Genomic DNA, 17,632 nt, shown 5'->3' with positions numbered 1-17,632 from the left:
TGCATAAATATTCATGTTTTCTATGTACATACAAAGCTTCACATGCTCATATCTTTTGAGGTAACCTTCATCTAAAGAGCTCAAAATCATTTAGATGAAAATTGAGACACAAGTTTAAGTAGTTAATGGTTTTTGTTTGTTTTTGTTTCATTACAAATGTACACTGTGGACTGGGAGGCACCCTATTACCGTTGTTGAAAATATGGGATCATAAAAACGCATGTACATGTTTAGTAACCACTTTCAGATGATCGGTTCCTTAATGTAAAGAATCAAAAGGCAAACTACATTAGCTACGTGTAATTCCAAGTGCACTATGGATTTTAACAAAGCTTTAATAACTTCAACAAATTTTGTTGCTTATTTGTCAAAGACAAAATGTGCTGATAGAGTTAAGTGTTCTTCTTCTAATTTTTTTATTTAGCTCTTAGAAGTCAGAGAAAATAAAAACTTGCTTAGGTTGTCAAGAACCTGGACACCATGCTCTTGAAGGTAAAGATGATGGTGAGGATGACATTGATGATGGTAATGATGTCAAGAGAACAGCACCAAAGAAATGGCCTCTTCCCTTCCTTCTTTCTGGGACTTAAATTGGTGTATAATAGGTCTCTTTATAATCAGTACTCTTTCCTTTCAACCATCTTTGCTGTGTGCTTCAGTGTCTATGTATGTTGGGTAAATATGTACTTTTGTCATCTGTTAAGCTGAAAGCTGCAATAGCAGGGAAAGTCCCTTTTTATATGATACTGAAAATATGCGTAAGGATACTAAAAGTAAAAATTAAAAAATGTACACCCAAACGTCTTCTTGTGTCCTGAAAATCTAAACTGATTTTCAATTATAGTATTAGAACAGACATCATCTCCACCTCCACCCTCACCCCCATGACATGACGAATTCTATAGTGTTTACAAAGGAAAAGAAAAAATAAGGTCAATACCAATACTGAGTGGCTTGTGTGAAAAGAGCTTTTTTTCCTAGTCTTAATACAAATACTTTAAATTTTTGAAGAAGAGGAAATATTACAACAACTAGTGTAGGAACACACATCTAAATCAGAATCTGGGCACAATTTCTTGATAAATGTGGAATGCTTCATGGTCAGAAGAAAAGGCTCAGTAAGATGTACCTAATTTTTAGATAAGTAGAAAACATGAGCTGCCTGGCTTCCAAACCCAGTCTCTTTCAACAAATGCAGAAAACAAAACTGTACCTGTAGTTCATACATCACTTAACCCTTAATACTTTTCTTACCCAGTATCTTGCTGATGTTGGAATTGTGCATGTCAGGAAAGGCCTGAAGGATTTTCCTTCGTTCATCTTTAGCCCACACCATGAAGGCATTCATTGGACGCTTTATGTGGGGTTCATTGCTACCACGCCCCCTGGATTCTCTATAAATTCTTGATTCTGAGACTCCAGCACTTCCTAAAAACAGGGAACATTGCTTCACGTTAGTGTTAAAACTTATGGCAATTCCCTTCCTTGCATTATTGTTTTTCAGCCTATTAAAATATCTGAAGATCAAAAGCACATCAAATAATGGTACTTCTAGTTCTTGAGCCAGATGCTTGTTTATGAAGGTTCTGTGATAAGCCTTGAGGTGTCAAATGTTGTTATTTGTATTTTTAAGTCCATTTCTAATATATTTTTCCTTTCTTTCAATGGACTATGAACTGTTTCACCATTTACTTTCAAGAGCACACAAGAAACTTGAATATGTGATCTTTGATACAAATTGGAAAGAGAATAGTTGGGTTAGGTCAACAGGCATGCCGGTACGGTAGAAATATTAGATAGGTCAAAAAGCTTACAAAATTGTGAAACACCAAACTGTTCAGCAGAATGGATGACTACAGGTAAGGATGTGTCTCTGCTACCTGAAGACTGACAGAACATAGCATACTTTTTCTCTCTCTGAGGCTATATAAAAACACTGCTAAACAAATGTTTAAGGTTAAAATACAATGTAGATAATATCTCCTATAATGTGTTTGGCTTTTCTTTGAAATTATGTGCTAATACATGCATGAAATATGCTGATGCAGCAATGATAGTCTGGTTCCCAAAACATACTTGAAAATGGTAGGAAAAGAACAAACAAATGGTTACATTCTATGGTTTCTTACGAAGTCTACAGTCACATATTTAAGGTGAAAAAAAAAATGTTCATTTCCCTGAATTTTCCCACTAACATCTAAGTTATCCAAAGAGATCCATTGATAATTACATTCCAAACAGCAAGACTCAAGATGATAAAACATGACCAAGTGTCACACTGGAACCTTGGGGAGCTTCAGGCACTCCTCTAGGCTTTATCTGACTTTGTAGAGTGGCTTCAGCAGATTAAACTGCTTCCAGAGATACTTGAATTTAGGCAAAGAAAATAAGAAGCAAAACATATAACTCTGGCTCTATGTTCTCCAGGATTGTCATTACAAAAGATGAAAGAGATATATTCTGTTAGCATGTAAAAATTTCAAATATTTCGGGATTTTTCTAGAGCACTGCTCTTCTTTTCTTCCTTCATCCTCCTTTTCCTTTCTTAATTTGAAGGAACAGGAATCAAACAAAATTACCCAGACTTGAAGACCTCTGTAGCAGCAAACAAAAAACACAGCTTATTTGGAATTTCTTATTATTTCTCTTTCGTAGTATGCCCTTTGTTCTGATGAAGATTGGAAAATATTTTGCATATGAGCATGACTGAATATAACAAATAACAGCAACAACAATTTTGATGTTTTAATGCTGATTACCATGGGTATATTTTATCACGCTGATACAACTTAAAATTTATGAAATGTGTTATTCCCAGTAATTGTCTTTTTATTGACAAAAATGAGTGCTAATATATGGTGACATCTTCCTAAAATGGGTTTGTAGCTGGCAAATGATCATTTGCACAGCTGCTTTTTCTTGTTCTTACACCTTACAGCAACATAAGCAATAAAATGAACATTATGTGATTTCATCAAAGCTAAACAAGCTCTCTGTATGTACTTAGACCAGGTTTATCTTAGCCAAGCGAAGCAGAAAAGAGAAGGAAACATCTGGATACAATAGGCTAGAAAAACACAGACTTTTCTTGGATATCCAATTCAATAAAATTTGGTCTCGACAGAATTATCTGGTTAAATGCTCAAGTTTGGCTAGCCCCTTGGCTGCTCACTGGTTTGCGCTGGTTCAGTCTTTTTCTGTATGCAGGGAGCTTCTGCCATGGTAACAAAGTTGAGGACCATGCTCTTGAAATGCATGTATGTCACCTGACACTGGAGAGAGGGTCCCAGTCGGGGCTCAGTGTAAGAGGAAAAGCACTTTCTTCTTTTTCCCTCTTTGCTGTGCTATTAGAATTAGAGCATCAATTTATTTGGTTGTCCCTGTGGATGTTTAGAACGTTCAAAGATGACGCAGACAACAGAAGTCTCAAGGCATGTGAGGGAAGCATGAGACTGTACCGCTGGAGCTCTAGTTGGGTTACAGAGGGTAGGCAGGGCACCTGACTGTAGGGTAGATAGTATAAGAGGGAAAGGGTCCCAGATGCAAGAAACTATCCTGAAAATGTCCTCTGAGCCATGTATTCTGGTCAGGGTTTGACAAATGAAAACCTCAAAATGTGCTTATAGAAAAACATTTTTGAAAAGTTTGTTTCAGGTGTAAGAAATAGGGAAGTGAGAGACAGGGACGATGATGATTGAGAGCATTTGCTTTAGAATCATGCCATCTTGAATCCAAGACCTGCCTTTGGTGCTTACAGCCCTGTAGTCTTGGAAAATATGACTCAAAATTCCTAAGGGCTAATCTCTATATCTGTAAGAGTTCTTATGTCACAGGTTGTACTGGGGAGTAAAGAGATGATTTGTGCATAGCACTCAGCAGAGCATTGGGCAGGTGGGAACCACTCAGTACATGTGAACTCTTACTGTAATGATCAGGTATGAGGTGGCTGTCTTGTATATTTTTTAGTAGTTTTAATTGGTATTAAACAGACACTTCTGCACACTACTGGAATATATACGAAAAATTTCACAAACCATCAGAATCTCCACTCATATTGAAATCCATCATGGCATGGCTAAATTTTCCTTCTTCATTCTGTTTAACTGCCAGTTGCTGAGTCAGACTCTCCAGTGTTGTTTTTTCCTTTAAAAAAGAAATTTATAATGAGATCTCAATCTGGAAATTATAATTATTCAAAGACATTTTTTTCCTTGGGCTATATATAACACATTAGCTCCTGGAAGGGAGGAGATGCTGATTTATTCACCTTTGCACATTCAGCACGTTATAACTGAGGTAACTGAAGCCAATGATCAGCAGGATGTTTGAAGGGACTCTGATTCGCAGAATCCCCTATACAGTCTTGGCATTTGGGTTTGCTGAGCCTAAAGGATGGATGCTGGGATCCTTGGAGACAACCTTCCCAAATCACAAAATGTGCATAGAAATTTCATGGAAGCAACCTGTTTTACAACATTTGGAATGCCTGCTTTATTTTTAGCCAGACAGGAAAAGTATAGAAGTGGCATGAGGCCCAGAGAAAGTCTTCCAATAGTCAGGTGACCAAATGATTGAAACATAATTCACAGTAGTGCCCTCGGGTTGCCATCTCCCTAAATGCCATCTGCATTCCTCATGCAAGGGTAATGAAGACGTTTCAATATTCATTGTTAATTGCTTGTCAAGTCTCTGTACATTCAATGTGAGTGCCTGCTACTTGGACCACGATTTGATTTGGATTGCTAAGCCAAAATATTGAGTTGGAGAATTATCTGAGATACAAATATACCAAAATTAGATCTGCAAAGACATCAAGTCATTTGAAAGCATGCAGTGCATGATCTGAATTCATGGAGAACATGGCATTACAAAGTAAATTATTTTCAAGAAAAATATAATGCTTAATCTACACCACGTGAGATTTTAAGCTATTTCCAAATTAAGTAATTGGGTGATTTTAAGAACAGAAAAGCATACAATAAAAGGTTTACAACTCTCTCTAGAACTTTCCATCATTGCTCTGAGGATGATGCGGTTCCAAAGCAGCTTTAAGAAAAGCACCTATTGGATTTGATAAAATTTGCTCATGTTTCTTGGTAATCATGCACCTCATCTTCTGAGGAACACAGTCACGAGTTACACAAATGAATCAGTAGCTGCGGAACAGCTACTGACACAATAAAAAGTTCACAGAGGGCTTCCCTGGTGGCGCAGTGGTTGAGAGTCCGCCTGCCGATGCAGGGGACACGGGTTCCTGCCCTGGTCTGGGAAGATCTCACATGCCGCGGAGCGGCTGGGCCCGTGAGCCATGGCCGCTGAGCCTGCGCGTCTGGAGCCTGTGCTCCGCAGCGGGAGAGGCCACAGCGGTGAGAGGCCCGCGTACAGCCAAAAAAAAAAAAAAAAAAAAAGGTTCACAGAAAATAATCAACTATTTAAGATAATTGTATTACAGGTAAAGGACCCAACTAACGTTCCCAACAAGAGCCAGCAGGGTACTGAAATTCTTCATACAGTATATACTTTACCTCTATAAAATCTCTGACAGTATTTCAACTATACACACTAGATGAAAAATTCTCTTAATTTAGAGGCCTTGGAATCCATGTCTCTCTTCATCAAAGTCTGATATACGATTTAATAGAAAAAATATTTTAAATTGTCAATCAGTATAAAATACAGTAGAGAAACTGAAAACAAAATAGTTTATACCAACTTTAGTTCTATAAGATTATATAGTACTAAAGTTGAAATAAATTATATATTTAAAAATGTAGAACCTCACCCAATTTTGTTTTGTGTATGAAACTGGTATTTTCATCTGCTTTACATGTTCTACATTTCTTTTGCTGAGAGAGTCTGCTGTATATATTCAGCTGAGCCCAGGAGCACCAAGGACACCAGCTTAACAGACTGTCTTTAGAGTAAATGTAGCTGTTAAAATAGAAGACAGTTACATTAAAAAAAAAAAAAAACACATTCCATCAACATAATCTGAAAGTCCCCGGGTCAATGAATACTTTATTGTACTATCTTTGGGGAAAGTACTGGGCATGGATCACCTCTCAGGTTTTTATTTAAAAGTGTATGGGGCAATAATGCTACATATTTTCTATTTTGAAGTAAAGTCTTTCAAGAAGAAACAGCAAAATGAAGGCAGTCGGAGTAGAAAAAATGAAATGTTAAGTGACTCTGAAGATTCTGCATTCAGCTGTATGGACCTTGCACCATCTTACCACGTAGCTAAAATTAGCAAAGGATGAGCTGGAAAGTCACAAGTAGTTTTTACAATAAGTAACCTCTAATCATCTACCTCTAAAGCACAGAGTATAATAAAATGATTCAATTAGCTACCCAAAAGTGGAATTTATGATACTTCTTAAGAGGATGTCAGTAGGAGACAGTGGAAGTAAACACAGTCAGCTGCACTTCTTTTGTGACCTTTTGTATAGTCATTTAAGCTAATTCTCAGTCATGTGAACAGGGTAAATGAGAAGTGATTGGAGGACCTGAAGAAGGTGTGTTGTGCCTTTAATTAAAACACCTTACAGGGCTTCCCTGGTGGCGCAGTGGTTGAGAGTCCGCCTGCCGATGCAGGGGACACAGGTTCGTGCCCCGGTCCGGGAAGGTCCCACATGTTCTTCCCACATGCCGTGGAGCAGCTAGGCCCGTGACCCATGGCCGCTGAGCCTGCATGTCTGGAGCCTGTGCTCCGCAACAGGAGAGGCCACAACAGTGAGAGGCCCGCGTACCGCAAAAAAAAAAAAAAAAAAAAAAAAAAACAAACAAAAAAAAGCATCTTACAGTAGCATGTAAATCAAAATGGTAATACTGCCACAATTTAGAAACTCTTGCTGACAATAAATTCAGAAGACAGAGGAACTGAGGTAAGGTTATATGGTAAATGGTTATATGGTAAATATATGGTATATATATATATATATATATATATATAATACAGTGGTTATATAGTAAATAACTAGCTATACAATTCCATATGAATACTGATCCTATTGTAAAAGTTCATATTTAGTTCTTATGTATATAGGTAGATATAAATCTGTGTGTGAACAGGATTCTAGATAATATACTGAACTACTAAAAGAATGAGTTGGATTTAAGAATAGCCTTCAAAAGTTTAAATTCAATCTATTCAGGAATATAGGAGGAAAGTCAGCCAAATGTTACAAAGCACAAATGCTGGTACACTGGGAAGATTCCTTTCATCCTACTACTTCTAATCCCATCCGTTCCTGGCCGTCCCCTTCGCAAAGAGTCCAACTATGCACTGTCATGTCTAAAACTCAACCGTTTCTGATTCTGTACACTGGGTTAAATAGTTCCCTTTCCAAAGCCTCTTTTCAAATGTGTGAATATTACTGAAAAAAGGTGATTCTCAAAGTTCTTATAATTCAATTAATCCTTTCTAAATAGAGACCGCTGAAACAAAATGATGGCAGTAAATGTCAGGTAGGGAGGTGGTAAATGGGAAGATGCTGGAAATAAGAAACACCAAAGAAACTGAGTTTATGGAAATAGAAAAATATGTTGATGAGCAGAGGTGATAATTTTTACCAAACTTATACCCTTAGTTCCAACTGGTTCTGATAAAGAGCACATTAGTCAAGAATTTTTACAGAAAAAGACTACCACATGCCCCCAGTCTAAGACAAGTGTTCTTGAACATAAATCCAGTATAGCACTTATACTTTTCTGCCTTCTCAATACTATCCAAACACTGCCCTGAAACTTATAAGATTCATTCATCTTTCTCTCTTCTACCTTTTTCCTATTAGAAATAAAACAAACAAACAAACAAAAAACACACTTAAAGAAATATTGGCCAAAATTCTGAACTGCTCTGAGGAACATCAGAGTACAGGGTGCAAACAGATTAATTACTACAAAGTAGTCAAAATGAAACAGTCCTGAGGATTTACAAATAAGGACCAAACAAGACGACCTGTATGCTTTCTATTGGATAAAAACTAGCTATTGGATAACAACTAGAATTCCTTTGGAAAGATGAGTCCTATCTGGCTAATCAAACCTTGTACAACTCTGTAGGTTTACTAAGATCAAGAAGAAACTTAAGGTAAAGTTTGTCTTAACTTGAAAAACTTTCTGATCCTATGTTGACTTGAAGAAACATTCAAGTAAATTGTATCTGATCTACAGAAGAAAGGAAAGTTTTAGACAATATAGTTTCTTGGGGTCAAATGAATAACTCTAAAACTCAACATTCATATAACGATTATTAATGTGTTAATATTCACTTAGGGAATTTGGCAGCTGGTTTTGGGCTCTGTGGCTCATCCAATGACTTGACTAATGGAAAACAGCACGTGTATTGTTTGCACATGACACCAGACTATGGTGGGAATCAACAAGGGGAGCCAAGAAATATCTAAAGAGATGTGGGTAATTAGCTGATTAGAAGTGGTCAGTAAAGATCAGTGCTTTCTAAGCAAACAACGTTCTGAATGGCAAAAGGCTATAGAGATCAGTGGGAAAAGAACATATCTGAAAATAGAGAAAATAACCCATATAGAAAATAATGGCTTTGGGATCAGGAACATGACATTTTAACCAAACGCTGCCATATATATTAGCTATACTACTTTAGACAAATCAATTAACCTCCCTGAGTTTCAGAATCCTAATTTGTAAAATGGTGCTGTAATATACGACAGATTCTCATTAGTTTAAAAAATGAAAAGGATATGCTTTTAATATTAGGGAAAAAGTAAATAGGGGAAATGAAAAAGATAAAGATTCTTCCTAAAATATAAGAATTACAGGAATAGTTATTTCAATATGAGTATTAAGTATCCTGCTGTGGTTATGATCCTTTATTGTCTACAGCCAGAGTAGTGGACAAATATGCATTAAAAAGGAGAATGTTTGTAACAACTCTAAAAGTTGTTGGGATTTTTTCTTTCCTCTTGCGCATCATTCCTGACAATGTATTTAATCTTTTTTATTTTCCATTTGATTCTCAGGCCTGATGGTTTATAGCCCTATAATATAAGTCTAGTACATATTTAAGTTGAAAACTTCTCTTATTCCATTACTTCAACTATATAGAAAACAACTAAAAATTCACTGTTTGTAAAGGCTCAAAAGGCACATTGTTTGTCCATATTTCATAGAGTCAAAACAAAAAAACCACACAAACTGTGCTCTAGAGGAAGTAGATATTTCCTTAGTTACCTAAGCCTAAACTGCATGAGTACATGGTTCCTCTATTACTCCTTGAAATTGGGATTTATATAAGTGACAAGCTTTGCTCACCATCAGACACACATACACAAAGAAAGAGATGGGCTGTGGATCGGCTATGATAATGGACATCCCTGAAATAAAGCTCACAAAGCTATAAAACTCATAAAAAGCACATGCATGAAATGACAGAATAGAGTGTGACTGTCAAATGTTGACTCAGTAACAGTTAAACCCCTTCTGGCTGACCTTTTTTATGATCTCCTTCTATACTAATGACACAGGAAGAAAAAAGAAACAAAAAAGGTTTTTAACCCTCCAATTATGTGACCCTCACAGACCACCAAAGAAGATGAAAGATTATTTATAATGTCATAACGATTTATCGGTTGGAGAATTTTTTCATCAGCTTAAGTAGAACATAAAAAACAATGCGTGTGTCTGAGATCCCCTTCAATCTCTTGGTTTCACCCTTGCTTACTGAGATTGCCATTTTCTAAAAAATAAGCATCCACCCACATAATCTAACTGCACAAATGGGAAAGAAAGCTTTGTTGTAAAAGATTTACAATAAATTATGTACAAATACACACACACATACACACATACATTTCTCTCCAACGCCAACAAAAATGCAATCTGAAGAAATCTTTTACTAATTTTATTCTGGTCAAATGTGAGTTTCTCAGACACTTTGGTACTCTGAAATCTAGTATCCTTCAGGAATATTTTTCCATTCATTTTCTCCATCAGATAATCATATGGATATATGAGCTAAGGGGTTGGAAAAGTCCATAAGTGTCTTGTGGTTTAGTCAACTATAAAAAAATCCTTACCTAATCCTGATTTTTTTCCCCTTCTAAATTCAGAGATACCCCTAGTGGAGAAAATAATAAATTAGAACCCATAATTTTGTTTCCACAATCTAATTTCCTTTTGTGAACTTTGGTAGCCAGCTTCATGAAATGTTTCTTGAAGTATAATTCTTGCTAAATTTCATAGAAACTTAGTTTCATCAGGCAATCTGGTCAAAGTGAACTGTATTGGCAGATCAAGTTTTCTTAAGAAGTATTACAAAGCTGAAGATAGAATTGCTTTGAAGGAAACACACAGCTTCTATGAATTCAAGTCTTAATCTGGATGAATACATTTCTAAGATAGTAAAATGACTTGTGGATAAAATTGATGAATCCCTATTTATGATTTTTAAAGAACTGATTTTAAAGTGGGAGAAATATTAGGAATTGTACATAAATAACTAATTCTGAGTTTTCATGAATAAAGAGAGAATTTGTGGAACAATGACTTGAGCACTTAATGTATGTTCCAGAAAAGACAGAACTGATTGTTATAGGATTAGTTAAGAGCACTTAGTACAGGATGTGATACAACAAGAAGCTAGTATGGATTCATTAAGAAAAACTATGTTGTAATGGTCTAGTTTCTTTTTCTGCAAAAACTGGAATGCAGACCATGGCCATAGTGTTTTGGACTTAACTTAGCTTTGGGTTATGTTCCTATCAATATCCTTGTTGTCTTCATGGAGAAATTGCACAGGACCTTGCAAGAGAGAGTTGAAGAGGAGATCGACAATCTCTGTCTTTAAATATCTTAAGAATCTCCATGTTTAAAAAGAATCAAGACCTCTTATTTGTGAAAAAGAGAGGATTTGGTCATATGTAGTAAAGAGACAGAATACTGACCAATGGTTGTAAGTTATCAAGTGAAAGATAACGAACCACTGAAGGAAGAGTTATATAAAAGAGTTGTCTCTCCATTGAGTGGGCTGTCTTAGGATGCAAAAAATTTCACTTCCCTAGAGGTTTTCAAGTATTGGTCATATGACTACCTGCCTGGCAATTCAACATCAGATGATATGTTGAATTAAAGGCCCTTTACATTTTCTTTCAATTCTATGTTCCACTTGACTGGAGTTGCTCAAACAAAACAAAAATATTTTGACAAATGTATACAGCTATACATGTTTCTCTATCCATGATGATAGTTTCCTCAGAAGCTGTTAATTATGTTTCAAAATGTAAAGGTACTCCATTTATAATTGAGAATTCTATCATCATTTTCTTAAATTCAAGGAAGATATTTCAAATTATGAAACAAAACCCAAAAAATATGATTATTGAAATACATTTTGTGAAGGGACTGTCCAATAATACTCAGATTTACAGATTCTAAGTGCATTGTGAAACACGCAGTCATATGTCCAAATTCAACATGACTGCCATGGAGAGGAAGAAGTCATTGAGTGTGTGGGGTAATGAACTGAAGAGCCACTCAAAGGAATCCGTAGGAAAGAAATCATTCACAAAGAGGGTACACGTGAATAATATCATGGTAAAATATTGGTCCTTGCTTACTTGTCCCAGGGGTGCTTATGGTCTGTACATGTGGAAGAGGGAAGGCAGGAGAGGAAAAAGCTAAGACCTGAGTTTTCAAGTGTCTGTGTATGTGTTCAGCATTCAGCCAAAGTCTAAAAACATGACTTTATTTCAAACCAGGGCAGATACAGATACTGTGCACACCAAGTCAAATCAGAAGGCTTAATGTGAGAAAAATAGGAGGCCAACTAAGTAAAATAATAGAATTCACAACCTACACAGGGTGTCCGGTAGGTGGGAGGGCTGCACAGATGTAAACACACAACTGGAATGTTGTCTGATGATAACTGTTCTATAAACAATGGGTCACTCAGTTAGTGAGCTACAGAAACGTATAGACCTTTGCTCTTTACTTTTTCCTTTTCATAGAATAAAAGCTGTAAAACTGTACGTATTCTTATAAATGCAGCCTCAGTAGCCAGTAGTTACCTCAGTTAAACAAATATACTTGCACTGTTTTAAAGAGAAATGGTTTGGTTCCGAAATGCTGGGTCTGACGAATAGAAGAGGCACAGTGGGGTTATAGTTCGCTTTTCAATCATCCATGGTAGTTTTAGGGGAAAAAATTTAGAGTAGAATAGATACTTAAAATCTCATTTTAGTGAACAGCTAAAACTTCACATGTTTTAGGAGAGCTGCTATGAGAAGCAAAATAAATAAGATGGAACATATTCTTTCTGTTTCCCGGCTCATTCTCTAATGAAGGGGGCTGGTGCGTGGTGAAGAAAGGAAGACCTAGAAAGGGAGCAGAAACAGGAAAAACAAAGAGTTGGAAAAAAGATACACAAATGATGGAGATGCTGATTGATTAAAGGATTTGTGTGTGTGTGTGATAAATCCTCAAAAATGTACTAAATGATACACATGGCCAACGCTGGGGTACAATCTAATCAAACAGGCACTGAGTTACTTTCTTGAACATCTTCAGCATGGCCCATTAGAAAAGAGACTGAAATTTGAACAAGAGGACCTGGGTTTAAAAACTGATCTACCACTCGAATTCCTATAATAATGTCATATCTCAAGGTTTTTATTTTTAAAACAAAGACTGAAATTTGAACAAGAGGACCTAGGTTCAAAAACTGATCTACCACTCGAATTCCTATAATAATGTCATACCTCAAGGTTTTTATTTTTAAAACAAAGATATGAATACGTTTCTGCTTATAATACTGTACAGAACTGAAATTTGATGTGAAAGCAGTTGAAAAAGGTAAGATACAAACTAGATATCAATAGCTATTATTACTCCTATTTTTACTCCTATACTCATAAACAAGTGTTTCTCATTTGTAAAACAGAAAAGGTATAAGTGGAAAGACTCAATGAGGCCCTTTGAAATAAATGTTAAATTCAGAATATTTTCCTCATAATTTTAAATCCATATTGTTAAAGTCACTTGCAATAAATGACGATAGAGAATACAATACATCTACTAAGTATGAGGATAATTGAAAAACAAATGGCTCTTTGATTATTTCAGTGCCTTAATGTTTAAGTGTCTTGAAGACAGCTATTTGATCCTGGGGATGAAGAAGGGAGCAAGGGAGAAGGGAAGGAAAGATCATTCTTAGTAGACCAGGTTTTCAAAAATAACACTTCTGGTCCAACAACAAAAGTGATTCTTATTTTACTTACAGAAAATTTGAAAAAATCAGGAATGTGGGGACATGTAAATTTCCAACCCCATCACCTTGGCAAAATGATTGTTTATTCTTCTTCTAGTCTTTTATCTATGTACCATGGAAATGTACTTTAAAAATATCTAGATCATTCTCCATACGGTGTTTTCAAACTCGTTTTTTTTCAGGAATACTATTGTGAGCCTATCCTCATATCTTTAAATGAACAGACAATTTCAATCATCAGAGAGGCCTGTGGGTGTCTATCTGAAACCCAATTTGGCATGCCCTGTGTGTCTCATTTTATTGGACCATCCTGCACTAACCCCTCTACCAGAATGATGTAAAGAACACAAGACTCTCTGTTTGAAAACATGCACAGCTTTTCTAGGCTTGAAAATTAAACCATAAAAAGTTTACTGGAAAAAAAAAAAACCCTTTAAAAAGCTCCTTAAAAACTCACACCATAATTGCTCCCCACCAAGCGTGGGCACTTGCTAGCTGCAAGTAGTGGCACTGTGACAAATGTAGCAAAACTGAAAGCAGGCTATACTAAGAGAAAGAAAAAGTCTTCCACTGGCCATCTGTGAAAATAAGGCATGTGGCCATTAAATGCAGAGGCTGTAAATATACACAAACTCCATGAAGCAAATGGCAAAAAAGGACTAAACTTCAAGCTCAAACAAATCAAAATGTTTAATGCATAGTTACCACTGCTGGACGAAAACAGCTCTGATCTTTGCAGTCTGCAAACTCGGCATGTATTTCAATTAAATACCCCCAAAAAGAAAAGAAAGAAAAAGAAAGAAATGAAAAGACACAGAAGAAAACCATCTGGAACAAAAGGCTATAGACAGCCTATACTCAATTTCTAGAAACAAACAGCCCCTTTAACTTGCACCAGCCTGTCGAGAATGTCGATTGGAATTATTGAAAGGCTGACATATAGAGTGATGGATGGGTGATGACATAATACCTATTTGCCTTTTTGTCATGGTCTTTGAAAACGGGCTGCTCGGTGCTGATAATATTCACTAAGGGGTTTTCCTCTCCCCTCCTGTCCCATAAGAAGTGTTCCCTAGCTAAGACACTCAGTATTAAGAAGGTTTTATGAATGAAAAACAAAAGAAAAGAAAACCTGAGGATCAAATGCCAACTTGCACGTAAAAAACTAGTCTAGATTTTCTAATAATCCGCTGTCTAGAAAGCAGTTCTCTATCCATTTTACATACATATTTAGAGTAGAGAGACTCCAATAATAAAAAGGCAAATATTCAACTTCAGACTTTGTGTATCTTTTAATTAAAATCACCAAATAAATAATTACATTAGAGATAAAAAATAATATATATTCACTTCTATAAAAAGAAAATATTAACCATTTGTGTTATTTTAATTTGTGCTCAGGTAGATTCTAACCAGAAGATTTAAAAGTTTGGGGACATTTTTGTTTGACAAACACTCACACACACACACACCTCCCAAGGAAAAGCTCCTGTTTTGTCCCACTGTTGCAATGATCTATCTCATTTCCTCCTGAACGATTTACCTAACATAGCTTCCTCCTTCATGGAGTTTTTCCTCTTACCACTGAAATGTCTAGCTCTAATCTGACTTCTCTAATTCATTTTAGCTAAAGGCAACAACTACAAAAGCCACCCATAAATCATTAATTAATTGTAGTACCTGCCACTGAATACAAAGGCATGAGTTCCTTCATATTCACTTTTTCAAAGCAAACCTGTAGTTTATAATTCCTCACATGCCTTCTCCTTATCTAAGAGAAGGAGCATATGTTAGATAATGCTGAAGTAGATACACTGTGTCAGTTTCTGAAGAGTTAACACTGCTGGCCCCATCCATCAGATGGCCAGTGAAGCATCAGGAAAGAATGATGGATGTAAAATTATTACAGGGCTGCCATCCGATACACTTACTGCCATTTGTAACTAATGCTGGGACTGACACACTTTTTTCATTATTAAACATCCGCATGAAGTCAACATTGGTCACTGTCATTTCATGTTTGGCACTCTGTTAAAGGGAAAGAAAAGGGTTGACAATGGCAGAAAAGAGGAGGTTGTACTGGAAGAGTTTTCAAGTGCCAGAGTAATAAAATTAACCTTTGTTTACAAGTCCATCTATAATGTATGTGGTAAAACTTCTTATGAATATGACCGACACCAAAAAGAGAAACTGGTTTCATTACTGAGTAAATCATTATTTAAAATATATACATTGGGCTTCCCTAGGGGCGCAGTGGTTGAGAGTCCGCCTGCCGATGCATCGGACACGGGTTCGTGCCCCAGTCCGGGAAGATCCCACATGCCGCGGAGCGACTGGGCCCGTGAGCCATGGCCGCTGAGCCTGCCCATCCGGAGCCTGTGCTCCGCAACGGGAGAGGCCACGGCAGTGAGAGGCCTGCGTACCGCAAAAAAAAAAAATAATAATAATAAATAAATAAATAAAATAAAATATACACATTATTCACCAAATTTTCATCTTATTCTATGGAAATCTGCAAAGAATTTTCACTGAACCTCAGAGGGAAAAGTAAGACATTTTCCTAGCTATTCTTATTTGCAGTTATTGATGAAGGCATAGCATGTGCAAGTGTTTAGATTTCAGGTACACGGCAGGCAATTAATGTTTGATGAATAAATTCTCTACCTTAAGAAATACATGCACATATTTGTATGTTTATTTTTGTGAGTGACATCTTTTTTATATACAAGAAGTAATACAGAAGTTGGCCTTAATATGTAGAAAGTATGTGGACAAACATACATTCATTGATTTAACCTGGCACCAAACAATGTTTTCTTGTACACATTCTTGAATGTCATTTAATTCTTTCTGAAACACAGACAAGGTATAAGGCCCTAGACATGCAACAGAGAAGAGCAAAAGCAGTTAGATAGATGACATCAAATGGAATCAAAACAAACCAGCTTTATGATGAAAATATTTGAGAGCTTTGGTATCATTTTTATAATGTAGCCGTGGCTGACGATGGCCTTTTCCTACCCCGTAGCCATTCTGGTCTATCTTTTGTCCCTGCCAATATAACCTTTGGTCTTGAGATATCCCTTAAATGTGAGGGTGATCTGGCTGCAACCTCTGTCACCCCATTGATCACCAGGGTTGACTGGCTGATCTGGATGGCTAGACAGGTGTCCCCTTTCCTGCCCCATGGATCCACATACATTCCTCCTGGAGCTGTAAGCTCAGTGAAAGAGGATGGCCTTCCCCAATAGGAGAGGGCCCTTTTTCGGTCGAGAGTATATGAGAAGCTGTTCTGCCCTGCTAGACCTTCCAAACAAGCTCTCAAGGTCCATTCCTAGAAGAAAGTAGGCTAGTCAAGCTTCCAAGACTCGAGACACATCCAAATGAGGTGCTGCAGGTAGTGGTCTGCCTTTCTTAAAAAAAAAGATATCCTTTGATCTCAGGAAGATAGGATAAGGTCTCTAATTCAGTCCCAGAAAATAATTTGTGATCCATTTAAAGTGGTCTCTCTTCCTTGACCAGTAACTGTCGTGAAGATGTGCAAATGACCCAGTTCTACCCAAAGGAGATGTTTATGGAAGTCAGCTTGAGGGGTGCAGTGAAATATGACTATGTGAGTGAAGACCGAACTTCAGCGAAGAGAAAATAACTTCTTTCTGAGTCTGCTGCCTTCATGACATAGTTGTAGGCGCAGCAACATTTTGTGACTCTAAGGGAACAGCCCAGATAATCAAGTGATTTCAACCCTGACATCACTGAACTAGTGAGCTAAGGCCACCAACCTCCTACTCCTGAACTTCATTGTAGGCTAAAAGCTAATCAGTATTTGTTGAAGCTACTGTATTTAGATATCCTGATACATGTCATGACAAACATTTCTAACAGGTATTACAGCATGGGCATTATCTTTCTAGGACAACTACATTGGGTAGTGAGGGAAGTGATCAGGGAAACTTCTGGTCTGTTCCTCATTGCAGTGGACTGCGTCTCTATTGTATTAGTGTTGCCTGGTAGGATCAGGACAAAAACTGAAGTTTTTATGATTTCCTATCAGGTAAGCTTATAAGGTCAGAACCTGAGTATGCAGCTGGTCAAAACCATGCCATTTGCCATTTGGGTGTTAAAGACACAAAGCAGGTGGTTTTTACAAAACAAATGTATGTATGAGGGTCTTCTTCTGATTCTTCCTACCTGAGAAGCTTACTTATTCACCTATGACACTACTCTGTAACAGAGCTGAGTGGTAAAAGATAACATTATTTGAATATACAATCAGGCTATAATTAACCAGAGATGACAATTATAAATAACACTGCGTCCCAGAGTTTCCAAGAAACCTGACATACGCAGTTCTTGGGTATGTTGAAACACTTCCAAGAAAAGTAAAGA

General features: G+C 36.8%; 1 protein-coding gene across 14 annotated transcripts in view; it reads right to left on the bottom strand.

Annotated features, from left to right (window-relative positions):
- SOX5 (SRY-box transcription factor 5) overlaps positions 1 to 17,632 on the bottom strand; it is a 993,819-nt gene that overhangs the window by 11,533 nt on the left and 964,654 nt on the right. For all 14 annotated transcript variants that reach the window (XM_079938029.1, XM_079938030.1, XM_079938035.1 and 11 more), the window contains 2 exons: positions 4,035 to 4,143; positions 1,255 to 1,428 (listed from right to left, as the gene is read on the bottom strand). In XM_079938029.1, coding sequence (XP_079794155.1) covers positions 1,255 to 1,428; positions 4,035 to 4,143 — 283 coding nt within the window. The remainder of the gene's footprint in view (positions 1 to 1,254; positions 1,429 to 4,034; positions 4,144 to 17,632) is intronic.

The sequence above is a fragment of the Stenella coeruleoalba genome, assembly GCF_951394435.1.
Source record: "Stenella coeruleoalba genome assembly, chromosome: 11".
NCBI classification, from domain to species: domain Eukaryota; kingdom Metazoa; phylum Chordata; class Mammalia; order Artiodactyla; family Delphinidae; genus Stenella; species Stenella coeruleoalba.
The sequence above is the reverse complement of the archived record's forward strand: the minus strand, read 5'-3'. Positions and strand labels throughout refer to the sequence as shown.